Source organism: Elephas maximus, chromosome 9 (assembly GCF_024166365.1).
Source record: "Elephas maximus indicus isolate mEleMax1 chromosome 9, mEleMax1 primary haplotype, whole genome shotgun sequence".
NCBI classification, from domain to species: Eukaryota; Metazoa; Chordata; class Mammalia; order Proboscidea; family Elephantidae; genus Elephas; species Elephas maximus.
Window position 1 is genome coordinate 44,612,695 of NC_064827.1, and position 26,550 is coordinate 44,639,244.

Consider the following 26,550-nt stretch of genomic DNA (forward strand, 5'->3'; position numbering starts at 1 on the left):
TATGTGAAGCGCTTCTCATCACCTGTAGCTGCTCTCATCTGAAAGCTTCAGTGCTCTGCAGAGTGACCACTGTCTCCTGAGCTTATATCTCTCCCATTACCAACTGGACTTCATTTCCTTGACTATTCCTTTTTTCAATCTGTCAATTATTTCCTGGCCTCCTTTTTTTCCCTGTCTGCATGGTCAGCTCCCTCATCATCTCATGCTGCCTTTTACTGCCTTATTATCCTGATCATCCCTGACACCCACCACCACTCATTAATCTAAACATTTTGCTTCTCTGCTCTTCTAACTAGGTTCCTGCTTCCAACCATACCTTAACCCTCAACCACCCACCGATAAGGTTTTTCTCCCATCCGTCACATTAGCCTTTCCAAGTCTTCACCTCTCCCTTCTTACCTCCTATTCCCCAGTCTTGTCCCTCTCCTCCCCTACCAGCAATTGACCTCGTCTCCTATTTTCACGGGATATAGAAGCCATCACAAGGAACTTCCACAACATCCTGCTCCCTGAAGCTCATTGAAGCCCCTATCCTTTCTTTCTTTCTCTTGGTCTTAGGAAGTAGTGTTTTTCCTGTCCAGAGTGAATCTCTTCACCCATGCCTTGACCTCCTCCCCTCACTCCATCTCTGGGATCTCATTTCATCAGGCATCTCTCTCTTCTGCATCCTTCAAGGTCTTTTTTCTCTACTGGCCCCTTTCCCTGAGTCTATAAAGTCTTTTCCTTCCTAGAAAAAATGTTTCCTTGACCCCATGTCTTCTTCCAGATATTGTCTGACTTCTCTTCTGCTCTTCTTGTCCAGGCTTCTTAAAGAGATGCTTCCAGACTCATTGCTGTTTAGTTTCTGCCTCCACCGCGCCACTGAAACCATGGCCTCTGAAGTCCTCAAAGACGTTCTAATTGCAAAATCCAGTGGGTACTTTTCAGTCTTTATCTTACTGGATCCCTCAGCTGCATCTGACATCACTGACGATTCTATCCTTGAAACTCTCTCCTCCCTTGGCTTCCCTGAAACCACTCTCTCCTGATGTCAGAGCCAGCAGCTTAAATGTGGTTTTGATGGAGGAAGATGGCTGGATCCAGCCTCTCTGCTGCTTGGTGCTCTCTCCTGCCCCAGTAGGTGCCAGCCCTAAGGTTCCAGGGTGTCTGTCCCTGGGCTGGACTCTACCTGCCCCATACAAAGCCAGGTCAGATTCCAGTGGCTTCCCCTTTATTGCTGACCTGAACCAGGCTCACAAAGGCCTGCTCCAGGTGTTGACAGTATCTGTCCCTGGAGGAGGGAAGAGCAGAGGTGAAAGGGTCAGGTAGGGGGGTCAGATGTGGGGTCAGGCTGGGGGCTATGTGGGCCAGGGAGCCCAGGGGACCCGGGGTGGGAGCTGGAATGGCCAGAAGGCCCCTGTGTCTCTAGGGCCTTGAAGTCAGAGTTGTGGAAGATGACTTCTCGAAGGGCGGGCATCTCTGCAAATGGCACATAGTCTGCTCCTGGGGGTGGAAACCAGTGCAGAAATGGGGTATGGGGAAACAGGTGTGTGTGAGGTAATTCTGGAGGGGATGGTTGAGGGTGAGAATGCTTTTTGTCTGCCTGACTACAGGCCTTGGAATGGTCCCCTGTCCCAGGTTGCCCCTCACCGTGAGGCCGCCCTCCTCGTCTCCGTGTCTCCTTAGTCTCAAAGAAAGTCTCATGTTCTTCCCAGCGCCGGTCACAGGCCGCACACAGGAAATTAGACTCAAAGCAGCTGCAGCAACAGCCTGGGACAAGAGGACACCCAAGAAGAATACAGGGAATAGGTGCTTCCCTGTGGGCTGACTACATTCTCATCCCTTCCCACCAACCACAAGCCCAAATCTCTCCTAGCAGCTCTCTATACTCAAACCATCTGCATTTCTATCCCCACCCATGCCTTCCCCTTACACTCCCTTTGCCCTAAAAGGTACCATAGTGCCTGCAGGGATGGGACCCAGTGGCTGTGTGATCTTCATGGCTGTGTTTGCAGCGACATTGGGCCCTCCAGGCCTTGGGGTCGAAGGTGGCCCGTCTAGTGAGCCAGAACTCACCCACCTCCTCTGGACGTGATGGGATAAAGCAGAACATGAGGCAGCGGCACTGACCCACACCACAGGGCACGGATATATCTATGAGAATGAAGATGGGTGGTAGGGTTGGGCCAGCACCTGATGGGGCCTGGCCATACTGCCTTTCTTGGCCAACTCCTTCCCCCACACCAACACATACACACACACACTTTCACATATATCCCAAGATATGACAGAGTACAGTTATCCCTCCATACCCGACAGGGGCTGGTCAGTTCCGCTCTACCTGAGATGATCTGGTGCTCCTTCAACAGGTGTCCACAAAAGCACTTGGACTCATCCCCAATCCGGAAACAGTCCCAGAGGTAATGGGGGCAGCGCCAGCCAATGTAGAGACCTAAGTGTGGAGGAATTAAGTGATAAGGAAATATGAGAAGGAAAAATATACTAACCTCCCCACAATGTGTTCTCACCTATCCCCTTGTGGCGGGGGGTTCACCTCTCCCCCCAGGTGTATTCATCTCCACCCAGGAGTCCTCACCTCTACCCCTTTAGAGTTTTTCCTCAAGGTTTTCTCATCGCCCCACAAGTGTCTTCAGTTCCCTTCCCACCCCAGGATCTGCTCCATCTCTGCCAGCCTGTCAGAGGCTGAAGCAAGTCTTCAATTTCAGTGCTGGAAGATTATAAATGAAATTTTGTTTGAAGATCAATATGAATCTCACTTGAGTTCTCTGTGACTGTGTGTGGGTCCCATCTCCTCCCCTCCCCACATCAGAGCCCAACTTTGATTTGTTTCCTTGGGGTGTCTAAGGGAAGGCCATGTGTAGAGTAGGTGATAGGGATTGGCTCCTAAGAAGTATGGTTATGTAATAGACTTGAAAAGGAGGAGAAGATTGGGCAGCTTTGGTGGCAGGAAGTAGGAGGAGGGCTTCCCTTCACTTCTGCAGGTTGGTCCCTTCTTACTTCCCTTTCCTGTTGCTGGTGGTACTGAAATAGTACCCTCTCAGATGCTAACCAAAAGGTCAGCAGCTTGAATCCACCAGCCGCTCCTTGGAAATCCTATGGGGCAGTTCTACTCTGTCTTATAGGGTCACTATGAGTCGGAATCAACTTGACAAAAGGTTTTTTTTTTTTAACGAACTTAAGAGGGGCTGCCTATGGTTCTCCAAGGGCCAGGAGACAGGTAGGCCAGAAGTCATGGGTAGTGAAAACCAAAAATATAAGTTCACGAGGCTGAGAAAGGAGGCCTGGAAAGGACAGCAAGGCCAAAAAATATCCCTAAGAGCAGGCACCAGCAAAAGGCCAAAACCCCTGAGAGCTATTGAGCAGTGGGATCTGAACTGCCTGGTTTCATGGCCAATCATATCACAAGCAAGGGTGGTGCTGCATAAATGTGGGAGGAAGATTTTCTCATCCTCCATGAGAGCTGAGAGTACTCCTAGCCAGGAATCCTGTATGAGTTCCCATGGAGTGATACATCCAGCTTTAGGACTCTTATTCCCACTTAAAGTCTTAACTGAAATATGCCACCTCTACCAGAAAGCTGTCCCTGACTTCCTCTGTCTAGGGCCCTTCCTTTTGCCTTCCATAGCTGCTTGTGCTATTCTTATCACAGTAGGATGCAGTATAATGATCTGTTCACTTGTATTCCCATTAGTCTGTGAGTTTCTCAAAGGAACTCTATCCTACCTAGCACACGGCCTGGCACAAAATAGCTGCTCAGAGAATGAAGACTGCCCAACTGAAGCAGTGAAGGGGCAGAAGCAATTCCTTCAGGAGGGAAGAGAGACGCAGTACTTTAGGAACCTTTGGAGGCATAATCCTGAGGTTTCGTAAGGAGGATGAGAGAGTTAATGTCTTCTGGTCTTTGACTCTGGCCAGGGCCACAGTCCACAGTTCTGTGCCTAACCGGCAGACTAGGCTTTCTTGTCTTACCCATGGTCTCTCAGGATCTAAAGCCTGTGCAGACGTGGCTTTTGACTTTGCTGTTTGTCTTGATACTGCTGAAAGTCCGTAGTACCAGTGCCCCATTACACCAGGGAGACTTGAATAAGAGGGCAGGGTATAGCAGAGTCACAATGGATGTGGGCGGGGGCCAGGATTCCACTAGAGGAATTTTCAACTCTGTCTAGAGTAGCAGGACAGGTGAAGTACAGAGATGAACGAGAGTCAGTGCTTGTAGATCAAGGCCTGGCCTGAAGGCCTAGGGGGTCAAGGCCAAGCACTGGAGTGGAACAACGTTCAGATAAAGACTGGAGTTTGAATAGGGAGAGTGGAAACTACTCCTCAGATTATTAAAGGTGGCTAAAAAAAAAAAAAATTTTTTTTTTTCAGATTATTAACGGTGGCAGTGCCCTCAAAATGAAACAATTGGCATCTGCCAGTAGATTCCAGAGTGGTGCTGGTAGCTCTCTGCTTTGATTTCAAATCCCCTTCCTGTTATGAGTAGACAAGGACTGGCAAGGGAGGGAGAGAGTATCTGGGATAACATTTTGACTGTAAAACACAGTCCATATGATGATCGCATGATTACATTTGCACAATAACATCTCTTTGCTCTTAGAATGTCTCCATACAGTATTACATGATGTGTCCAGCCCAGACCTCTTTCTGAGCTTCAGACCCACGTAGCCAACTGTCTACTAGACTCTTCCCCAGCATGTTCCACAGGCACTTCAAATATGTTATCCCTTCAAACCTGGCCCTGTCCTTTGTCCTTCATTCATTCAACAAGTACTTATCAAGCATCTACGCTGTTTTAGGCATTCAATTAATTAATGGCACCATCATCTAATCAGTTATTGAAGCCAAAAACCTAGGTATCATTCTAGGCATTTCCCTCCCTCTCATCCTACACATTACCTTCACAGCATTTCTTGAATCTGTCCACTTCTCTCCACTTCCACCCATTCACTTCTTACTGGGATCATGACCAAACCCAAACCAAACACACTGCCATAGAGTCAACTCCAACTCATTGCGACTCTATAGGACAGAGTAGAACTGCCACATAGAGTTTCCAAGGAGTACCTGGCGGACTTGAACTGCCGACCTTTGGTTAGCAGCTGTAGCACTTAACCGCTATGCCACCAGAGTTTTTGGATCATAACCAGTGTCTCACAATAGTCTTCCTGTCTCTGGTCTTATCTTTCTCCAGTCTACCCTACTGCCAGAGTGATTTTTCAGAAGCACAAATGTGTTCATGTTATTGTCCTATTTAAAATCTTTTAGTGACTCCCAGTTACCCCCAGGATATAATCCCAACTCTGTAGCTTGGCACAGAAATGTCTGCACAGTTCTGAGTTTTCAGAGCTGAGCTGTCCCTTCCTGCTCCCTGCCCCCCCACACAACACCCTATGCACAAGGCATACTGTATTGCCTACAGTTTCCTACTGGTGTCTTGTCCTGTCATCTCTCACCTTACCCACTCTTCACCTAACCACCTCTTTGCTACTTGTCTTACAGGTTTCAGCTGGAAGTCACCTCTTCCAAGGCTTATTCCTGAAACCACCAAGATAGGGCGCCACTTTTCTTTGCTTGTGCAGCAGCACTCTGGCTGACCTCTATCATAGTAATTATTAGAATAAATTGTAGTTGTTCCTTTTACTTATTATTACTCTCATTACAATGTAAATTATTTGAGGGATTTTTGTTTTTTCAACCCTTCCCCTGCTGCTTCCACAGCCAGCTCAATGCCTGGCACATAGTTGGTGCTCAATAAATGTTTCATGAATGAATTTAAAGAAAACTTATGTTTGTTGTTGTTTTTGTTAGGTGCTGTCAAGTTGGTTCCAAATCATAGTGACCCTATGTACAACAGAATGAAACACTGCCTGGTCCTGCACCATCCTCACAATTGTTAACTTGAGCCCATTGTTGCGGCCCCTGTATCAATCCATCTTGTTGAGGGTCTTCCTCTTTTCCATGGACTCTCTACCAAGCATGATGTCCTTCTCCAGGGACTGGTCCCTCCTGATAACATGTCCAAATATGTGAGATGAAGTCTCGCCATCCTTGCTTCTAAGGAGCATTCTGGTTATACTTCTTCCAGGACAGATTTGTTCATTCTTCTGGCAGTCCATGGTATATTCGATATTCTTCACTGACACCACAATTCAAAGCATCAATTCTTCTTCGGTCCTCCTTATTCATTGTCCAGCTTTCGCAAGCGTATGAAGTGACTGAAAACACCATTGCTTGGGTCAGGCACACCTTAGTCCTTAAAGTGACGTTTTTACTTTTCAACACTTCAAAGAAATCTTTTGCAGCAGATTTGCTTAATGCAATGCATCATTTGATTTCTTGACTGCTGCCTCCATGGGTGTTGATTGTGTTTCCAAGTAAAATGAAATCCTTGACAACTTCAATCTTTTCTCCATTTATCATGATGTTGCTTACTGGTCCAGTTATGAGGATTTTTGTTTTCGTTATATTGAGGTATAATCCATACTGAAGGCTGTGGTCTTTGATCTTCATAAGTAAGAGCTTCAAGTCCTCTTCACTTTCAGCAAGCAAGGTTGTATCATCTGCATAACGCAGGTTGTTAATGAGTCTTCCTCCAATCCTGATGCCCCCTTCTTCTTCATATAGTCTGGCTTCTCAATTATTTGCTCAGCATACAGAATGAGTAAGTATGGTGAAAGAATACAACCCTGATGCACACCTTTCCTTACTTTAAACCACACAGTATCCCCTTGTTCTGTTTGAATAACTGCCTCTTTGTCCATGTACAGGTTCCTCATGAGCACAATTAAGCCCTGTGGAATTCCCATTCTTTGCAATGTTATTCATAATTTGTTATGATCCACACGGTCGAATGCCTTTGTATAGTCAATAAAACACAGGTAAACATCTTTCTGATATTCTCTGCATTCAGCCGAGAGCTATCTGACATCAGCAATGATATCCCTCATTCCACATCCTCTTCTGAATCTAGCTTGAATTTCTGGCCGTTCTCTGTCAATGTACTGCTACAACTGCTTTTGAATAATCTCCAGCAAAATTTTACTTGTGTGTGATATTAATAATGTTGTTCAATAATTTTTTGCATTCTGTTGGATGATCTTTCTTTGGAATGGGCACAAATATGGATCTCTTCCAATCGGTTGGCCAGGTAGCTGTCCTCCAGATTTCTTGACATAGATGAGTGAGCACTTCCAGTGCAGTATCTGTTTGTTGAAACATCTCTGTTGGTATTCTGTCAATTCCTGGAGCTTATGTTACACTTGATATTTCTCTACACAAAACATATACTATTATGGAGTTCCTACTCTCCAGGGACTCAAGATTCACATATCACCCCACATATCTTTGTTCAGGATTGAACAACACTTGAGTTTCTGTATAAAACTGCCTGTTTAAACAAGCAAACAAGAAATTTGTTGAGAAGAATAAGGAATGCAGTGTTCTTCAAGAGTGAGGAGTAGATAGGTTCTGACAGTGAGAGAACTGAGCAAACTCTGCATTTGCAAGAAGAATAAGAGTGACAAAAGATGCTAAAATAAGCAAACAAAGCCATCTCAATGCCTGAATTGAGAATGAAAGATGATTGTGACCACCATTATTTTCTTGGCCAGGAATAGAGGAGTGAGGGTCTCTGTATGGGAATGGGGAAAGTAACTTACATAGAGGAGCGATAAAGATATAATTAACTAGTTTTTGTGTCTTAGGCTCATCAAGTTTAGCTCTTTTCTCAACACAGGGGAAGGGAAGTACGAAAGACCAACATAAATGTAGTGACATCTATTGAATTCAGTTTAGAAACCCCAGTGTCCTCATAGCAGGTTGGGGTGGTCCTTTTCTTGAAGGTAATCTCTACAGATAGGAAGTTTGGTATCACAGGTACACATGGTCACAGACAGGATGGCAAGTGTTTACACAGTTCATCTGTACGCCTTTTACATAAAGCCAAAAACAAACAAACCTGTTGCTGTAGAGTCGATTATGACTCATAGTGACCCTATAGGACAGAGTAGAATTGCCTCATAGGGTTTCCAGGGAGCATCTGGTGGATTTGAACGGCCGACCTTTTGATTAGCAGCCATAGCTCTTAATTGCTACACCACCAGGGTTTCTACCTTTTTACATATTACCCACTGCCGTCGAGTCGATTCCGACTCATAGCGACCCCACAGAGGCATACATATGTACAGCATGTCATGAACAGAACTGTCAAGAGTACTGGTCCTGCACTGAAGCAGGAATCAGCAAGGCTAGAAGACATGGCTCTTCTTTCTGGTGAGGAAACCTAAAGCTTTTGCGTATCCAGGCATGAATGAAAAACTTTTAATGGAGTTCCACCAAGGGGGCCAAGGTCTTTTGCCATGTCATAGCAACAAGTCTCCTGGGACTGTCCAGGGTCCTGGGCCAAACTCTGCCTTAGAGTCTTCTTTGTGCAGGCTATCAGGGTCCTAGAGCTGGAGCTGGCTTGTGACCTTTCTGTTTTTAACAACTTTGGGTTAAACATCTTCCTCTACCTGGGCTTTATATTAATATCCCAATATCCCTACTTTTTGTCCGCATCCACCCTGCCATTCTGAGTATGTGGAATTACTGTTTCTACAAGGGACAGCTATCCATTAAATGGGTAGGTTCCAAGATTCTGTTGGATTGGAGGCGGAGGATGGCCATAGGTCTGTCACAGGCCTCTGCAACGCTGCCTGGACTTACCTGTCTGGATGGCGCTCAGGGCTGCATGCTTCTCCCATTGGAAAAGATGATTCACCTGAGCACCAAACTGTTCTCTGTGCTTCGCCTTAGGCACTTCCACCAGCTCTGCCTGCTTAGCGGGCACTACTGGGCGGACAGTGTAACCTGGGGAGGGAGGGACTGAATAATCAGGGGGAAATGTGGAGGCCCTAAAACTAAGGGAAGGGGCTTTGTAAAAGAATAACCCTTCTTCTAGGGCATGAGAAGGGCAATGATAACAGGGGAAAGGGCAGGAGCAATTACGGCTAGCTGCTTTCTTCCTCTTCTTGCCCGGCTGGTGTCCAGGCTGGGGTGTGTGAGCGGTGTTGTCATTGGCAACCACCCTTTCCTTGTCCTCTTCTGCTTCTTCCTTCTGCCCTGCAGATGTGTCCTTGTAAGCCTGGGCTGAATGGCCTGAAAGGGAGTGCTTTTTAAGGATCTCAGGTTCAGGAGCCTCCAGGGTGGACTTCCTTGCCCTTGGGACCTCATTAAATGAGGACTCAGAGTAGAGGTCTTCCCTCAGGGCATCACCTTCAGAGGAAGATGCAGAGACATGGTCTTCTGATAAGGGATTAGAAGAAAGGTGTCTCTCTGGGCCTTTAGAGATATGAGACTCCACTGGGGCCTCATAAATGGGGGTTTTTGGAGAGGTCTCAGAGATGGAATGTTCTAAAGAGGCTTCAGAGGCGTGGGCCTCTGAAAGGGTCTCAGAAGTGTGGGTCCCTAAAGGGGTCTTTGAAGTGAGTGGCACCAAAGGGGACTTGGAGATACGGGGTTCTAAAGGGGCCTCAGAGATGGAAGGCGCCAAAGGATCTTCAGAGATAGGGGGCTCCTGCGAGTCCTCAGTAGAGGGGTTCTTTGAAGAGGGGTGTTCCTCTGTATCCATGGTGGTATGAGGCTCTTCTGTAACCTTGTCTGCCTCCATCTAGTGGTAGAATAGGGTACAGACTTTATTATGTTGAAGTTGGAGAGTCTGAGTCCAGGGTTCACAATGGGTTGTGGAATTAGGATAAAGTGCTCTTTGCACCTGAGAGACAAGAGGGAAGAAAGATAAGCTCTGGATCTCAGAGTATGATGCCAGGTGGGTCACCCGTATGCTAGAGTCCATGTGGCATGCTGCTATGGTTTGTGAGAGAGCTGGAACTTAAAGATGGAAAGGCTGAAGCAGTCAGAATTCCATCAGTAGATGGTAGCAGGAGACCAGGGGGGAGCCTGAACATAGCAACTTGGCCAGTCCATATCTCAGGAGCTTGGAGGTCAGGCTGTGGAGCTCCAGGGACCGGGACTACCAAGTCAAAGTGGGGAAGAGTTACTTGGGTGTTGGCTCCAGAGCATGCAGGAGGATGCCATGATGCATAATGCACGGCCCTGCCCGCAATCTGGGTTTGTGTAGGGACCACATACCACCCTCCCCTGATGATGTCATTCATGTTCAAGGATTCAGCTACTTCCAGCTGTGTGCTGATGACTCCTAAATCCATACTTCCAGCCCAGACCTTTTTAGACCCCTGAACTTTTTGCTCACATCCAGCTGTCTGCTAGACATCTCTAACTGGATGTCCCAGAAGGCATCAAAACTGAACTCTGGGAATTATTCTAGCCTCCTCCTTTTTCTTCAGCCCTCATCTTCAAGTAGGTAATAAGAACTGTAATTCTTATCTCCTAAATATTCCCAGAATCCATTCTATCCTCTCCCTTGTTCCCAATTTTGTTCACGTCCTTTCATCATTTTCTGCCTGGACTGTGTAATATCCCCCCATTTCCCACATATAAATCCACTCATCCATTCATTTTTGTAACTTACACTTTTACTTAGGCACGGCACTAAGCACTGGACTCAGTTGAAAATCTGGGAGAGAGACAGGTTAAACAATGACAATGTGAATGGGTTGGTATTGTGTTGGGGTAAACTCAGGATGCTGTAGGGAGGGGGTGTGCCTAATTTATCCTGAAAGGATGTCCAAAAAAAGAACGACCCAACTAAGATCTTTCTAAAATGCAAACTTGACACTTTTATTCCTCTGCCTAAAAACATTAGGTGACTCAACCTAAAGGATTAAGTCCAAATATCTCGGCCTGGCGTTTGAGGCCTGTCATCATTTGCAACACAGCCTGAGGATTCCAGTGTTAACTTTCCCCACTGCCCACTTTTCCCTATGCATCAGAGATACAAGATATATCACTCCTTAAACTCACCAGAGCCTTTCCAAAAGGAAATTTGGAAAGGAAAATAGGGGAAGAGGTAGAATGATGGGGAAGAGGATGACCAGAGGTTCAGCAAGAGGAAAAAGAAATCTGAGGGCAGAGAACCAGAAAATGGGAGGAGAGGAGGGAACTAGGCAGAAAGACGTGGTGGAGGGGAGGGTAACGATGGAAAGTAGAGAATGGGAGGGGTTGGACTGGCTGGTGGGGAGGGACAGAGGGTATTCGGAGGGAATGGGATGAAGGTTTCAGGGAGGGACGACATACCCCTGGGCTTTGGCTCGGCTGCGACCAGTCCTTGAGTCAGGATCTCATGTGAGGATGGAAGAGGGAAGTGCTGGCCGGGGGGAGGGAAGGCTCTCGGCTGTGGCTGAGCCCTGGCTGCAGGCGCTGAGTGGAAGAGGCCTTGACTGCAAGTCTACGACCTGGGGAAGAGACCTGCAGAACTTCGCTAAGGAGCTCTGGCTATATGTGAGGAAAAATGGGGACGGGGAAGGGTGGGAGGGGGGGATCCAGGGTCAGTGAGGTAGGGGATTGACTGAAGTCTCTGGAACCCTAGTCGGGAGAGGAGGGATCCGTAGCCAGGGCAACCGGAACGCTCAGTAGTGTCCATGGCAACAGCAGCCTGGTCACCTCCTCGGTGGGAGAGGTCTCTAGAGGGGACTACATTGGGCCCGGAGAGGACGAACCCAGAAAAAGTTCACTTTTGAAAAGGAGAGTTTTGAGGAATCTCTGGGTAAGATCTGCGGAGATCTGTGAGGAGGTCTGCGGGGTGTCTGGGTTCATGAAGGTCCCCGTGGGGTTCCTATATCTGTGGGGAGGTCAAAGGGGGCTGTGAGGATCTGAGGGGACATCGGGGCTCTGTGCTTGGTGAGAACAGCAGGGTCTCGGGTAGCTGGGGCTGGAGAGGCGTCTGTCCTCCGAGCTCAGCAGGACCAAGTTAGAAACCAATAGAATAGGGCAGTGGGCGGGTTTTACTGAGAAAGACCAGTCGAATTGGTCGAGGGGCGGAGCGTCACACCGACGTCAAGCCGAGGCCGCCGCCGCGGGGCCTGGTTATCACCGGTCCGGCGCAGCCTGGAGTCGCTCAGGCCTCAACTCCCGCCCAGGTCCCAGCCGGCCCGACCCCAGCCTCCGGCCCGCGAGGACACCAGAGGTCACCACTCTGGGGGTGGGGAGCGGAGCCGCGGTCAGCTTTGCGAGCGCCCTGCTCTGGCCGGTCCAGCCCCGCCCCTGTCCCGGGCCATGGCCCAGCCCTTGTCCCGGCTCCTCGTCCTATCCCAATCGGGACCTTGGCCCCCGGCCCCGCCCCCGCCTCGCTTCCCACATCGGTCCCAGTCCCGGCCTGGGTCCCAGCGAATGCCAAGGTCCGGGTCCCAGTCGCCCCCTTTGCTCCCTTCCGGGTCCCAGCCCCGGCCGCCCCTTGAGTCCTTGACCCTGGCCTGGCCCCCGTCCCCGCCCCTGCCGGTGTTCCACACCTTTTCACAAATTCCAGTCCAGCCCTTATCCCAAGCCCATTCCCAGTGTTTGCCTAAGCCCCTGGCCCAACCTCTGCCCTTGCTCCAGTCCTCATCACAGCCCAGGCTTCCATGCCACCCCCTATCCTTGTTCAAGCCCCAATGCCCAGCCCAGCCCAACCCATTATTTCAGCCTTTGCCCTCATCCCCGTGTATACCCAAGTCTCTCCCGCTACCCGTCCCTCTCTCTCATACCCTGCCCCTCTCCCAGCCCCGACTCAGAACTGGGCTCCAGCTGCCGCCAGCCCTATTGCTGCTGTTGCTGTTCTCTGTCCTTGGCCCAGGGGCTGGTGAGTGAAGAAGCAGGAAAGATTGAGGCAGGGATGAGGCTCTGACAAGGAGGGGTGGACTGGGGGGATTCGGGAGAAGTGGGACCTGGGGAACTAGATCTTTGGGGAAGAAGTGGAGGAGAAACAGGGAGGAGAGAGATCTCAAACAACTGAGAGGAGCTGAGAGGTGGTGGTAACTGTGGGCCTTGAGGTCCAGCAGGTGGTTGTGTCCCTAGGACAGAGTCCAGTGTTTTCTCTCCTAGAGTCCATCCTGACCTCACTATGACTCTTGCTTTCCCAAAGGAGTCTGGAGGACGTTGCTCCTGCTCTCATAGTTTGATAGGCGAGACGTTTTCTCATACCAGAGAGCTTCTAGTCCAGTGTGGGGAGATTGAGCTGAAACCTTTGAAATATTGGGCATGTATTAAAACAGAGTTGAGGAAACAGTTTTAAAGATAATGTATGGCAAACAGGAGAACATGGGTTAGTGGCCATTATAACACGTTTTCTTCTTTAATGAGTCTTCTTCCAAATAAGCTTGATTTGCCTAGGAATAATTCCTGACACTTTTAGAGCAGGGTGGAAACTTAGAGATCATTTTACTGATGGGGAAACTGAGGCTTAGTAAGGGAGCAATTTGCCCAGGGTCACATTGTTTGTAAATGGCAGTGCTAGGGCTAGAAAAAGTTTCCTAATTCCTTTCCTATACTAGTGTTTTTTTTTTTTTTTCTTCACTGCAATATACGCCTAATAGGAAAACAGACTCAAGTGGGGAAAGGCTCAAAGCACAACCCTTTCTTTACCCTGTCTGCCCTCTAGAGGGCTTAATCCACAAACTGTTCGTTTGCCAGGTGTCAGTGGGGATGGGGACATCAACTAGTGAGGGAGTGATTTGGATAGAAGAGGGAGAGGTCAACTTCTAAATGGGTGGGATGTGGGGGAGAATGTGGTCCTGGCCTAGGAGATGTGTCATAAAAATGGCACCATCCTAAGGAGATGACTATGGTCTTCATGGCCTTAGACCTCAAACACCTGTGGTTGGTGGATGGAGATGTGCCTGAGGGTGTATTTGACAATAACAACCAACACAGCAGCTGGGGGAAGTGGATCAGTGTACAAGCTTGAGGAGAGCAATGCATGCCAAAGGTCATGGCCTCTGCAGTTGTGTATAGCTTTATGTGTCTGAACACTTACATGTCTGTGTGTCTGTGTGTGTGTAATGGAGGGATCTGAGAGAATGCTGGGCACATGCAGCATGTGTGCATGGCTGTGTGTTGGTAAGTATGCACCTGGCTGTTGTATGACGTGCACGTGAGCCTATGTGTCCTCTGAGGGCCTTTGTTATTAGTGAGGGGGAGGATACATGTTGTGACTCACGCACATGTCTCTTCAGCTTTTCCTGCACCTCACATGGACAGGTTACTGCAGTGTCACCTTCAGAAGTGATATTTCCTTGGTTGAGTGCCTCCCACAACATATAAGTCATTCATCTGCCCCTAGCCACTCTCCTTAAGGGACTCAGCAGCTGAAAAATTGGGCACTCAGCAGAGGCAGTAGCCAGATCAGTTTTGGTGAGGGGGAGGCCAAGCCGTTGAGCCCAATGCATAGCTCCCATCCCTGCCATCATGGCTTCTTTGTTCATGAGCACACTGAGTGAGCACTGGGCTGGTTAAGGGAGGAGAGCAGCTAACAGTCACAGAGTCGTACAAAGCTGAAAGATGTGGATAGAAACATGATTCACCAAGAGCAGGTTTAGTGGCTTTGGTGAGAGTTGTAATGAAGCTGGAAAAGAGCACTAAGTAGGTCCAGCTGCAGGTAAGCCTGCCCTTAGTGCTGTTAATGGTCACTGCTTGGCAACTGTGACCTGGCATACAGGGGTGCTTGGTGACCCAGCAATGCTGATGGGTTTTGCCTGAGGAGAAGCTGGCAGTGAGTGTCACAGGACCATCACAGCACAGGACTATACACATAAAATAGGGTCTCAATAAATGTTATTGTTGGCTTCAATCTCATTTCAGAAATGGAAGTTACCTCCTGGGTTTCCTAGTCTCACCACTGATCCTTGGGTCTTCACCTTAGCTGACTGCATGCCTTGCCATTCTAGGAAATGACCTTTTGTTCCACCCATCGCTATCATTGGAGTCCCTGGGTGGTATAAATGGTTAAATGCTTGGCTACTAACTGGAAGGTGGGCAGTTCAAACCCACCCAGAGGCACCTTGAAAGACAGGTCTAGTGATCTGCATGCCAAAGGGCACAAAAACCCTATGAAACACAGTTGTATTCTGACACACGTGGGGTCACTATGAGTCAGAATTGACTTGATTGCAATTTTTTTTTTGCAATTGGTTTTTGATTTAAGTGCTATCATTAGCAGGGCCAGCCTCGACCTGTGTGTGTCTGTGTCTGTGTTTTGGGTGGTAGATAATCATCTAGCTCCATTCTGGAAGTACTGGGACATCCAGGGCAGTTTCATCTGATCTTGGATAGGGCCTTGCTCATGCCTCCTCTGGTACATGGCTCTGGTAAAAAATGAAAAAACCACACCTGTTGCCGTAGAGTTGATTTTGACTCATAGTGACCCTATAGGAGAGAGTAGAACAGTCCCATAGGGTTTCTAAGAAGTCGCTGGTGGATTCAAACTGCTGAATTGGTTAGCATCCAAATGCCTAACCACAGTGCTACCAGGGCTCCACACATGGCTCAGGTAGGCCCTGTTAAAACCCCAAACCAAAGCTTGGAGTGAATGGGGACTGTAGACACTTTATCAGAACTTTTTCTGGATTCTTCTCAGCATCCCCAGATGCCGCTAACTCCTTTTTCCCCACCAGTCTATTCTGTGACTTTTGTAGCCCCTGGCTACTTAGTGGGTGGCTTAGCTAGTTCCACAATTCACAAGGTCATACCATGTTCCTTTGAGTCATAAGGCTCTTTGTGTTTGTCTACCCATGTTTCTCGAAGGTTACCAGCTGCTTTTCACCGCCAGCCCTCTGAGTATCTACTGGGAGCCAGGCCAACATCTCTTTTTCCTAACTGTAGCAATGGCTAATGAGTTGTCCCAACACTGGTACCAGTTTTGAGGAGGAGCCGTCCTTCCGTAACCCCAGCAGAGGGTGCTCTAGAGCCCTGATTTCTTATAACTGTACGGAGCTGTTGGCCTTCTGCTTCCTAGTTGTCACAACTAGAGTTCCCAGGCAACCTGTCTTCCTCAATCTCCATTTCCCTTCATCCCTCTTCTCCATTTCTCTCTGAATGCTACTTTGTGAGCCTCCCCCGCCCATCTGTGAGCCTCTTTGGGTTCCTGGGCAGTGCTCAACTTGCGAGGTAGCAGGTCTTCCTTGCTGACAGCAGAGGGTGATTATGTGATCTGTACTGGACAGACCTTGGGTATAACTATTCTTTGAAAATGAGTACAGGGAAATCTAGGGCCAGTGGCCTTCACCTATTTAGGGCAGCTCTCTGGGGGTGACTCTTGAAGTTGTTCCACTTTAGCAGGGCCACTCTTATCCAGTGTTCCCTCCTTCAGCAGCCTCCCTTTCCCAGATGCCTCTATCTCTGTTACTTCAATGTCTCTCATCTCCAGAAAGGGAGATTGTCAGATTAGGTAAGCCCTGTGGGTATTTCCTGCTTGGCTGAAGACTCCCTTCCCAGGGATCCCCCGTAAACTACTCCGTCCCTACTCTGTCCTGAAGCTGCTTGAGTTCCTCTCATTCTCACCAGTCCCGGGGGTATCCTCCTGGGCTTCTCTGGGGCTGGTCATAAGTCTCCAGAGCAGTCAGATTTCCCAGCGCTTTACTGTGAGGGGCCTTCCCTGCCATTTGGGGCTCTCTTCCCCTCCCCAGCTGAGCTGTTGGGTTATTTTCACCATCATAAGAGTCCCAGCCCCTATGTGTTTGCATGTCCAGCCACTGACAGCAGGCTTTGCTACTCAGTTTGGCTCTACTCCTGACAACATGATCTGGTATCTCGGCGTTTCAGCTAGAGATGACCACTTCCTGTCCCCCTACCCTCACCCAGACCTGCTAGAATATACCCAGGTGATTTGAGATCCCACTGGGTCACCAATTGCCTCACTGGGCTTCCTGCCAGAGAAACACCACTGGCTGCTCATTGTGAATCGTGGAGGGCCTGATGTTTCTCCTTTCCTTTCTCCTGGGGGCTCTCACAATGGTCTTCTAGCTCCTGTCCCTGCCTCTGCCACCCAAACAGGGCCCTTTGTAGCCTCACCACACTTTGCCTTTCCCCTGCCTGCTCTGAGCCAGTACACAGACAGCTCTGTGAAGCTTCTGAGAGTTTTTGCTGCTCCTAGCCCAGAAAGGGGAAGAAAATAAACAGAAGTCACACAGTTCTATGCTGACTCCCAAGCCCCACAGGTGGAGCTCTAGCCTGCTCAGTGATTAAGAGGCCATGCTAGTGCAGACCTCTATTTTGTTAGACCTAGTAAGTTTTTTTTTTAGTAAGAGGTAAGAGGAGAACAATGGCTCCTAGGTGAGGGGTAGCCATAGGGTCAAGTGAAGAGTCTTGGGTTTGGATTTGGACATATTTGAATTTTAGCTTTGAGCCTCAGTTTCCTTATCTGTAAGAACAGTTCCTTTTTTTACAAGTTTTTTTTTGGTAAGGATTAAACCCAACGATGGCTGGGGCAGCACCAGACCTTGTTCCTAGCTCAGAAGAGGGCATTTGTTGAGTTGTTGCTGTTAGTGTGGCTTTTGGTGAAGGAAGACTCCCGTTGCATAATGGAAATGCCGGAAATACCGTCTGTCCTACCCTGCTCCTTTCTCTCTCTCCTCTTCCCCAGGAGGCCTTTTCCTGACCGATTACTCCACCTGCTCACCCCGCAAGCTGAGTCCTTTCCGCTCCTTTGCCAGCACTGAGCTCTTCCACTTCCGTGTTCCCGAGGACACATTCCTGGCTGTTTGGAACCTCATCATCTTCAAGGAGCAGGGGGGAACCTTTGGGGACCACTGCCCAGACCAAAGTGTGACTGTGTGAGTGTCTGAGTAAAGTTCCCAACCCCCACTTCCAACCCCAAGACTACTTTCCAAATAGAAGTGTGACTTTATAAGTATAAACTAACCTCCTGACCCTGACCCCTGGGCCCAGATTGGAGTATAACTGAGTAAGGGCCAGGGCCTCTATCCCCTGGGTACTTCCTGACTACTACTGTATGTGTGAGTACCTTTCACCCTTTATGATCTGACCCCTGACCTGGATCCACTTTGTTGTATGTGTCATTATGGAGAATCCATTTGTTTTACTGGTGATAAGTGACAGTTCTTTCTTTTTCCCATTTCCCACCTCCCACCCCCATTGCCTACTTTCCTTCTCTCCTAATTCTGGTTCCCCAGGTATTTCCGGTCCGGGGCACCCCCTGTCATCAATCCCCTGCACACACACTTCCCAGGGGACACAGCTGTGCCTGGGGTTTTCTCACTGAACCTCAGCTGGACACTGCCTAACCGCACCTCAGGCATCTTTAATGTCAGCAGCCCCTTACCTGGGGACTGGTTCTTGGCTGCCCACCTTCCACAGGCCCATGGCCACATCTCTGTCAAGGTGGGTTGATGCTGTCCAGGGAAGAGGGAGGGGCACAGAGCTGCTTCTCAATCCCTGCTGAATTCTCCCCAGAGGCTACCTGGCACAACAGCCCTGTGCGGGAGTGGGCAACAGCACAAAGGTGGCTGGCTTGGGACACAGCTAGAGGCTAGCAGGTCATCTGGGTGGGCCCAGAGTCCACAACCTGGAGGACTCAATTTGGAAGTGTCCTAAAGGACACAGAGGGTCCAGGTAGGCTGAAGGGAAAGTTCAGAATCTGGAATCTGTTAGAGGCCCTGGCACTGGGGAGAGTGCCCCTTCCTATTAGAAGGCTCAAGGGTTAATTAAAGTGATCAGAAGCTAAACAGGGACTATTGCAAATACCGCTGCACAAACCCAGGATTGGTCTTGTTCTGCGTCTTGATCAGTGATAGCTCTTAAGACTTTCACAGGCCATAGTCCCTTCTTTAGTCCATCTGGGAGAATATATTCCTCTCCTATCATAATTTCAGACAGCTCACCACACCCCATGGAAGACCATAAGGGACCACTCTGAAACAGAGAAACCCCTTCCTGTTAAAAGGAAGCTTGGGGCAGCTGGTGTCTACCCTGACTGTTGCCGCCCTTTCCTCTCTTCATATCAGCATTGATTTCATAGAGCAGAGGTTGTAAAAGTCTGAAGGATAGATTAAAAGGTTAGGATGTTTTTCCATGCTGGTTTGGAGGGGAAGGAAATGTCATGTATTTTCCTACCACTCCCAGGTGTTGGGCAGGCCAGATGTCCTCCTTGTAGTGAAGGAGTTTATAGGTTTTCTACCCCTGTCCATTGGAGGAGAGCATGTGATGAGCTGGCCATTGTCAGTATGGGTCCAGCAGTGAGGGTGAAGGACTGAACAGGAGCAGAGTGAGGATGTAAAGAGCAGGATGCTGAAGAACAACAAACTAATGGGGTTTACGTCATTGAGAATTCAGAGGGGCAGAAATTCCCAAACAGGTGAAGATTTGACTTGGATATGTCCCTCCAGGCTGAGTTCCCTAAGGGCAGAGACTGTGACTATGTCAGAGTCAAATCTCTTCCTGCTGTAGTCCAGTGTTCAGAGGTGTTAATAATGCTTTTAAACAAGCTGAGAATTGTACAGGGACAGGTATATTGGCACTGCTGTTGTCAGAGATATTAGGTGCCATGTGTTGGTTAGGGCATCTCAAGGTCTCAGTGATAGGCCTGGAAGCCCTCTGGATGAGCACATCACCTGGAAGGGCTCTGGGATTTTCTAGAGCTTTCTTCCAGGGCTCCATCTTAACATGCTTCTTCCTTGTACCATGGTCCAACATAGGAAGTTATGTGGGATGGAGAGCCTTGGGTCGGGACAGAAGAGTCCCAGAGATAAGGAGGCAGTGTTGTTTCTAGGGGTCTCCTTAGCTTTGGGGATGAATTCAGGCCTCACTTTAGCCCTTAGTCCTTGAGAACCTGCTCTATACCAGGTCCTGGGTTGGGTGCTGGGGGCACAGAGATAAATAAGATGTATGTTAGTGAGATGTGGGAGAGATGGCTAACTCAGCTTGGTAGTATGGTGGAGGTGGTGTTAGGAGACTGTTAGGGAGTGAGGCCTAATATTGAGAAGGCAGAGAAAGGTGGTGGGAGCAGCATGGGCCAAAGCTTAGAAGTGAGAACTGAAGTGGATCATTGTGGCTCAGGTGTTGGGGCAGGTGAGGGAGCTGGAGGGGTGGCTACAGTGCTGGGCTAAGAAGTTTGAACTTTTATCCTGAGAGTGATAGGGAACTTCGAAAGGTTCTGTAAAAGGAAGTGTCTCACCTAGTTCAGGCCACTCTCCTGAGCTCTAGTCCCACACTTCTGCTAGACCTTGTGTCTGTGTTATTCACTGCTGTATTCCTAACACCCAGTAGAGGACCTGGCACATAATGGGTACTTGGCAAATTTTTGTTGCCCTTCTGCCACCTTCTCAAACTTATAGTGTCCAAAACTGATTTCATTTTCTCTTCCTTGTCCCCTTTTTCCTATCAACCACTTCTGTCTCGCCCCATGCCCTCCGTCTTTTTGCCTTTCCTGTCTTGGAGCGTGTGTTCATCCTAAGGTGTCCAGCTGCCAATCTGCCCCAAGGAGCTAGCCTTTTGGTTGTGGGTACCATCCGGCACCTAAATGGCTCCTGAGAGAAAAGTTCTCCCAAATGTCTGGGACACAGGTTTTCCTTAAGAGCTTCCTCTTTCTAGGTCCAAGATTTGAAAGAAAGTAAAAATAATGGTAAAATAATGAAAACAACTATAAGAAAAGCAAAGAAGCAGATGATTGCAGGACAACAAAGGATTCTGTTGAATCCACCAAGCAGGGTTCAATATCGCAACTGAAATGATTAAAATCTGCTAACAGTGCTTCTTCTCTTCTCCCTCCTTCTAAATTCTTTCATTTATATTTCAAATAGGTAATATATGCACCTGGTACAACATTCGAAAGGTACAAAAGGCATACAGTGAAAAGTAAGTCTTTTCCTTCCCTTCTCCCCCTTCCAGTCCCCACTTCCCTTCCCCAGAGATAACCAGTAACTAGCTATTAACTAGTTCTTTATGTATTACTCTTTCCTTCTTGAAACACTTTCTCCTTTTGGCCCTTGTGACTCTGCACAAGCGTACAAGCGTCCTTGTTTTCCTCCTACCTCACCAGCCACTCCTCCTCCATCTCCTTCCTGCCTTCTCCTCTGCTGGACCTCAATGTGTTGGAGTGCTCCAGTGCTTGGTCCTGGGATGACTCCTTTTTATTTCTGCATTCTCTTCCTAGGTGTCTCCAGTTAAAATAAGAGTTTTAAACACCATCCATAAGTTAATGCCTTTCAAATGTATTAAGACAGTTCTTTTTTTAGTTTCTCTGAATCTCAGATTTCGACATCTCCAATTGGATGTCTAATAAGTGTCTTGAACTTAGCATGTACAAATCAAAACCAAACCAAAGGTAAATCTCTTTGATTTCCATCCCACTTCTACCAGTTCAGGGCTTTTCTTTCTCTGGCCTTCCTCTTCTCAGTAAATGGCACTGCCATCCACCAATTGCTCAAGCTCCAAATTTAGGTGTCATCCTTGATTCTTCTTTTTCCCTCATTCCACCACAATCAATCAAGAAAAAGTTTTGTTGACTCTACGTCTAAAGCCTGCCCTGAATGCGTCTACTACTCTCTATTTCTAGTCTTAGTACACCTTCCCTCAACTTTCTCCTGGGTCACCACAGTAACCTCCTAAATGGTCTCCCTGCCTCCACTCTTGCTCCCTGCAGTGTGTCCAGCACTTACTTACTTCTGTGTTGATTGATGCTGACTGACAGTGGGCCAGGGGCTGTGCTGGGTACTGGGCTGTTCCCATGGAAAAGATCGAGTATCTGTGAGCATCTTCAGGCTTAAAGCCTCACTCAGAGCCTTACACTGGCCACCCTGCTTAGGCCTCTCTAAAGAAACCCGGTCTACCCTTACTAGGATGTTCTAAGAATCCACCTGCCTTCTACTCCAGGATCCTTCAGACTATTTCCCATCCCCTCTACTACTCATTCTTGGCTTTCCTGGTTTCTCAAGCTTCCTTGCTTTGGCCCTGTTCCTTCCATAATTTCTGATTCTGGTTTAACCTCTTCGTGAGCTTCTCAGTTTGGTCTCTCTCATTTGGCTTCTGCCTTGGCAGCTGTAGAGGACCTGGCTTCTGGTGCCCTTTCTCTGGCCTCATCACAAGTGTGTGAAGGGTACTGCACCCCTGCACCTTCCATAGTCCCCACTGGCAGACACATCCCCCCTCACCCCAGGGAGGGCCATTGGATGTGCGCATTATATACTTTAGGGAAGGAGCACATCTTAACCAGAGAGGTCATGTCCACTGATCTTTCAATTAGGCTAACAGTGTGCAAAACATGGAATAGTGTTTCTTTCCTCTAGACTGTCTAGCAAGAAAATGGGCTACCTCTTGAGCATGAGCCCCCACTCTTGGGGCTCATTCACTACTCTTTCAGTGGGGATTCCTTGCTTAGGAGGTTGGGTTGATGAAAGGACTTGTGATGCTATTTCTGGTCCTTAGGGTTTCACACCAAAGATGAGGGACATCTGTTTTGGATATATGAGATGGAGATCTCTGAGCAACTAGGTGGTTTCAGGAGCTGTCTGGAGGCACCCTCTTCTTCACAACCATTCTTTAACTCAGCAGATTTTTTTAGCACATGCCAGGTGGTGTGCTAGGCATTGGGAATGTAATGATGCAAAAGACACAGAAAAATTTCAGGCAGAGGGTGATGAGATCTTGGCATCTGTCAAAGTCTAGCATCTATCATAGCCTCTTTCGGCATCTATCAAAGCCTCCTTCTAGCCTGGTGGAGCTTTTGCTGGAAGCCAGTGCCTTGGCTGGCTTGTTTGATGGCATGGGACTCAATGGAGAATCAGGGCCTGGAACTTTTGTCCCAGAACAGGGCTCAAAGGTATGTCTAGGTTAGAATAACCATTTAAGTCTTGGTTAGTATAACTGTATAAGTGAATAGTTTATTGGGTCAGTATAAGACCATTTGTTTGGAAGATCAGGGAAGCCCAGCTAGGAGCCTCCTCCTATGGTGAACTGCTAGATTTGGAGGGCTTCTATAGCTGCAAATGCTGTAGAGGAGGAATCGTAACAAAGGGGGACTGTGCTCAGTGAAGACTGTGAGGCTGGGAGGGTCAGGGGATGGCATCATTTGAGCAAAGAAGGTCTAGGGATTTCAGGATAAGGCAAGCAGCTGGAGGATGTGGTGGTTCTATTCTAGGAACAGAAGAAACAGCCCGAGGCAGAAGAAGCAGATAGATGTGTGGGCCCCCTGAGAGCAGAGTGGTAGGAGGGGAGTCAAAGATGTCGGGTTTTGGCTTCATAAGGGTCAGAGCTACCCCTATACCCACCTGAATTGCTTCACTTATTTATTCATTTATTCAGCAAGCATTCATTGGTAAGGTCTGCACTTTCTGCTAGGCCCCTGTGTCTAAAAAAAATAGTAAAACGAGACAAGGTTCTGTTCTCAAGTTGCATGTAGTCTGAGGTTGCCTTGGGACGTGTTTAACGGCGAGAGGTGGGTGTTAAAGCAAAGGTGGGTTAAGCATTTGGGTGGGGACAGGGTGTAGAAGTAGAGGGAATTAAAGCTTCAGATTGATGGTGGTAGAGGGAAGGGTTTGGACTGGAGACCTTTAAGGAGTTTCCCGACCTAAAAAGGAGAGCCAGTGTTCTCAACTCTGGAGAGCCTGGTGGGGGATGGAGTGTTTGAGATTACCATGAAGTGGCTCTGCCCAGGAATGCTCAGGAGGAGGGGTTAGATTGGAGGAGGGTAAGGCAGGACTAGAATGTCTGCAGGGCTCGGATTTTGAGCCGAAAACCTCAGCCCTTGCTGGGGGATCACAGCAGACCCAAGGAGGGCAGAGGTGGAGAATAGATATGGCTGTTTAGGCAGCGTGGACCCAGAGCTTAGAGAGACCTCGAATAGATCTCTGAGAACAAGAGACCAGGAGAATCTCCCCCTACCTCCAGCAGCTTCTATTTGCTTTGGTTTAGTAGTACCCCTGCTCTCTCTCTCTCCCCCCCATTCCTGCTTTCTTCTTAGGGTCTCCAGGATGAGTGTCAGTACCTTCTTCAGCCACAGCTGATTGTCCGGCGTTTGCTGGACGTTGCTGTGCTGGTTCCTGGCCGTCCCTCAGAGCAGACCCTCTCCTCCCACAATCGCTCAGCCCTGTACAAGTAAGTCAAATGCTCCCCCAGACCTGGCCCTCTCCCTCTTCCTTTTCCTTGGCCTCAAACAGGGAGGTGGGTTCTCTCTTGACTCCTCAGCTCTCCCTCCTGCCAACCTGGACTACTGGGTCATCCAGAGCCCCCAGAGTGGGTTGGATCCTTCCATCCCTTTCCCAGCACAGAGGGGAAGACCTGGAAATGCCTATTCCTTCTGTTGCTCATCCCCTCCATGTCCCCTGCTTCCTAATGTTCTCTTCATTCTGGTGTCCCTCTTACCTCTCTGCTCTCTATCCTTTCTTACCCCAACCTTCCCTCTGCCCAGGGTCTTTGTACCCAGCTTCACTTACAGGGTTTCAGCACAGCTGGTGTGTGTGGGGGGCCACGGGACGTCCACCTGCCCTCTGACCCTGCGCCTACGTCCCAAGGCCCCACCCCTGCACAACTCAAGCTCAGTGACTTGTGGAGGTACCTCAGCATGCCAGCTGGAGCTGGCATTGCCTCCCTGGGGGCACTGGGTCTACGTGCGTGTGGAGACACCACCCCGGGGTCCTGGCAGGACTGTTCGCTTCCAGCTGTGTGTGCGGTTGCAAGGTCAGAACCCCCATATCTGTGCCATCAACCCAGCCTGTGCGTACATCTGTGGCTGGGGAGAGGCAGGCATGGGTGGCTACGTTCATTGACTGTCTACCACTGTCCCTACCTACAACCTGCCAACCCCACCAGGCTCTTTCACACTCCCTGAAGCCCTCCCACTCGGAGCTCTAGGTCATTGAAAGGTCTTCAGATCACTTTTTGCACCTGACTTGGGGCTAACTAAGGGACCTCATGAGGACCTCTGGAGGCACAATGTTTAGGTGCTTGGCTGCTAACTGAAAGGTGGGAGGTTTGAACCCACCAGCTGCTCTGTGGGAGAAAAGCCCTGGCTATCTGTTCCCATAAAGATTACAGCCTAGGAAACCCTACTGGGCAGTTCTACTCTGTCATATAGGGTTGCCATGAGTCGATATGGACTTGATGGCACACAACAACAACAAAGGACCTCATTACTATTCTTGATTGAATCACCTTCAGTTTTCTGGGGTAGGCAGGGATAGCCAGGACCTCTGGGACACTGTCCTTGCCAAAGCCTGTGCAAGTCCTTGAGAAGGCTTGTCACACTTAGTTTCTGTCTCAACTACCCTTAGGGAGGGACAGAGGACCTTCATTCCCTCCAACATGACATTCCATTAGCTGTGACCACTAAGAAACCCCTGGGCCCCTTCCTGTGACCCTGGATGACTCATACTTCCAAGATGCATATGATTCTAGTTCTTATTCCTTCCTATCCTTTGTGCAATCCTGTTTAGTTCAGATCTGGTTTGTGGTAGGGGTACAGGGTTATGAGGGCTGCAGTCCCCAGCTCTGGTTTCTTTGCCCCACAGAGTGCCCGCAGCCCAGCCTGTCCCGTGCCCTGGTCCCTGGAGCTGCCATGAACATGCCCCAGTCACTGGGCAACCAGGCATTGCCCCCAGAGCCTCCATCCCTCGGGGCCCTTGCAGACGGGCCTGGGGCCACATCCCCACCCGAGCACTGCTGGCCAGTACGTCCGACACTGCGCAATGAGCTGGATACCTTCTCTGTCCACTTCTACATCTTCTTTGGCCCCAGTGTGTCCCTTCCCCCGGAGCGCCCAGCTGTGTTCTCCTTGAGGCTGCTGCCAGTGCTGGACAGTGGAGGCGTCCTCACCCTGGAGCTCCAGCTCAATGCGGTACTCTTTGTGAAGAGGGCTACCAATGGGGGAACTCAAAGGGGAAGGTTTTGGGTGTGGGGCCCTTATCTCCTCCAGAGAGTCTGCCCAGGTTGCTTCCATTCAACCTTACGGTTAGGGACTATGTCTCAGCCCAATTCTAGCCAAAAAACATGCTCTGACAATTGACTGTCCCAGGAATGGGCTGGGCCAGCAAGGCAACTCAGAGTTGTTGGGGCTTTGCCAGTTTTGTAGACTACCTCCCACTTTTTAAGGGCCTCTATCTATGACAAGGAACCCTGGGGGGAAAGGGGTTAAGCACTTTGCTGCTAACCCAAAGGTTAGCCACTCCACAGTAGAAAGATGTAGCAGTCTGCTCCTGTAAAGATTACAGCCTTAGAAACCCTATGGGGCAGTTCTACTCTGTCCTACAGGGTCACTATGAGTTGAAATTGACTCAACAGCAGTGGGTTTGGTTTTGGGTTTTCTATGGCAGTTGTCTAGTTCCTGTGATGGGGAACTCACCATCTCCCGAGGCCATGCAGTCCGTGTTCGGACAGCTCTGATTGCTGAAGGTTTTCCTGATATTCTATCAGATCTGCCTCCATGAATTTTTATCCTCTGACCTTTGTTTTGCCCGAGAAGCCTTATCCAACTACTCTATCCCTGGTCTATTTTAACAGCCCTTCACAGGATCCTCAACCTCCCCAAAGCTGGAAGAGCTTCAGTGTATTAGGCAGAGCTTAAGGGCCCTGGTTTTTAGACCCGTCCCCACTCTCCACTTTTCTCCTCTGGTCATACTTCTACTGGTCATTGGGTCTATAAGATAAGTGATCCAAGGAGGTCTGACCAGGGAAGCA

The 26,550-nt window shown here is 48.9% G+C and overlaps 2 protein-coding genes across 4 annotated transcripts in view; one reads left to right on the forward strand and one right to left on the reverse strand.

Annotated features, from left to right (window-relative positions):
• Positions 1–1,047: 1,047 nt before the first annotated feature.
• On the reverse strand, positions 1,048–9,646 carry FAM221B (family with sequence similarity 221 member B). The gene is made up of 6 exons (XM_049896694.1): positions 9,013–9,646; positions 8,704–8,847; positions 2,321–2,431; positions 1,936–2,133; positions 1,630–1,749; positions 1,048–1,270 (listed from the first exon to the last, which is right to left on the reverse strand). The coding sequence occupies exons 1-6, from the start codon at positions 9,644–9,646 to the stop codon at positions 1,233–1,235; spliced, it is 1,245 nt and encodes a 414-aa protein (XP_049752651.1). The 3' UTR covers positions 1,048–1,232.
• Positions 9,647–12,092: 2,446 nt separating this feature from the next.
• The window catches only part of TMEM8B (transmembrane protein 8B), a 31,538-nt gene continuing 17,080 nt past the window's right edge, over positions 12,093–26,550 (forward strand). Inside the window, exons 1-6 of one of the 3 annotated variants that reach the window (XM_049896691.1) lie at positions 12,093–12,730; positions 17,507–17,696; positions 18,057–18,264; positions 23,840–23,973; positions 24,287–24,555; positions 25,386–25,711. In XM_049896691.1, the coding sequence (XP_049752648.1) occupies positions 12,169–12,730; positions 17,507–17,696; positions 18,057–18,264; positions 23,840–23,973; positions 24,287–24,555; positions 25,386–25,711 (1,689 nt within the window). In that variant the 5' untranslated portion in view covers positions 12,093–12,168. Of the gene's footprint in view, positions 12,731–17,506; positions 17,697–18,056; positions 18,265–23,839; positions 23,974–24,286; positions 24,556–25,385; positions 25,712–26,550 lie in introns of those variants that run through there. The other 2 variants (XM_049896688.1, XM_049896689.1) reach the window with 2 other exon arrangements.

Coding starts and splice junctions, on each gene's coding strand:
- FAM221B (XM_049896694.1), bottom strand. CDS start 9,646: ATGGAGGCAGACAAGGTTACAGAAGAGCCTCATACCACCATGGATACA. Junction 1,750..1,935: donor CCATCCCTGCAGGCACTATG/GTACCTTTTAGG, acceptor CTCTTGTCCCAG/GCTGTTGCTGCAGCTGCTTT. Junction 1,271..1,629: donor ACGAGGAGGGCGGCCTCACG/GTGAGGGGCAAC, acceptor TCCCTCCTCCAG/GGACAGATACTGTCAACACC.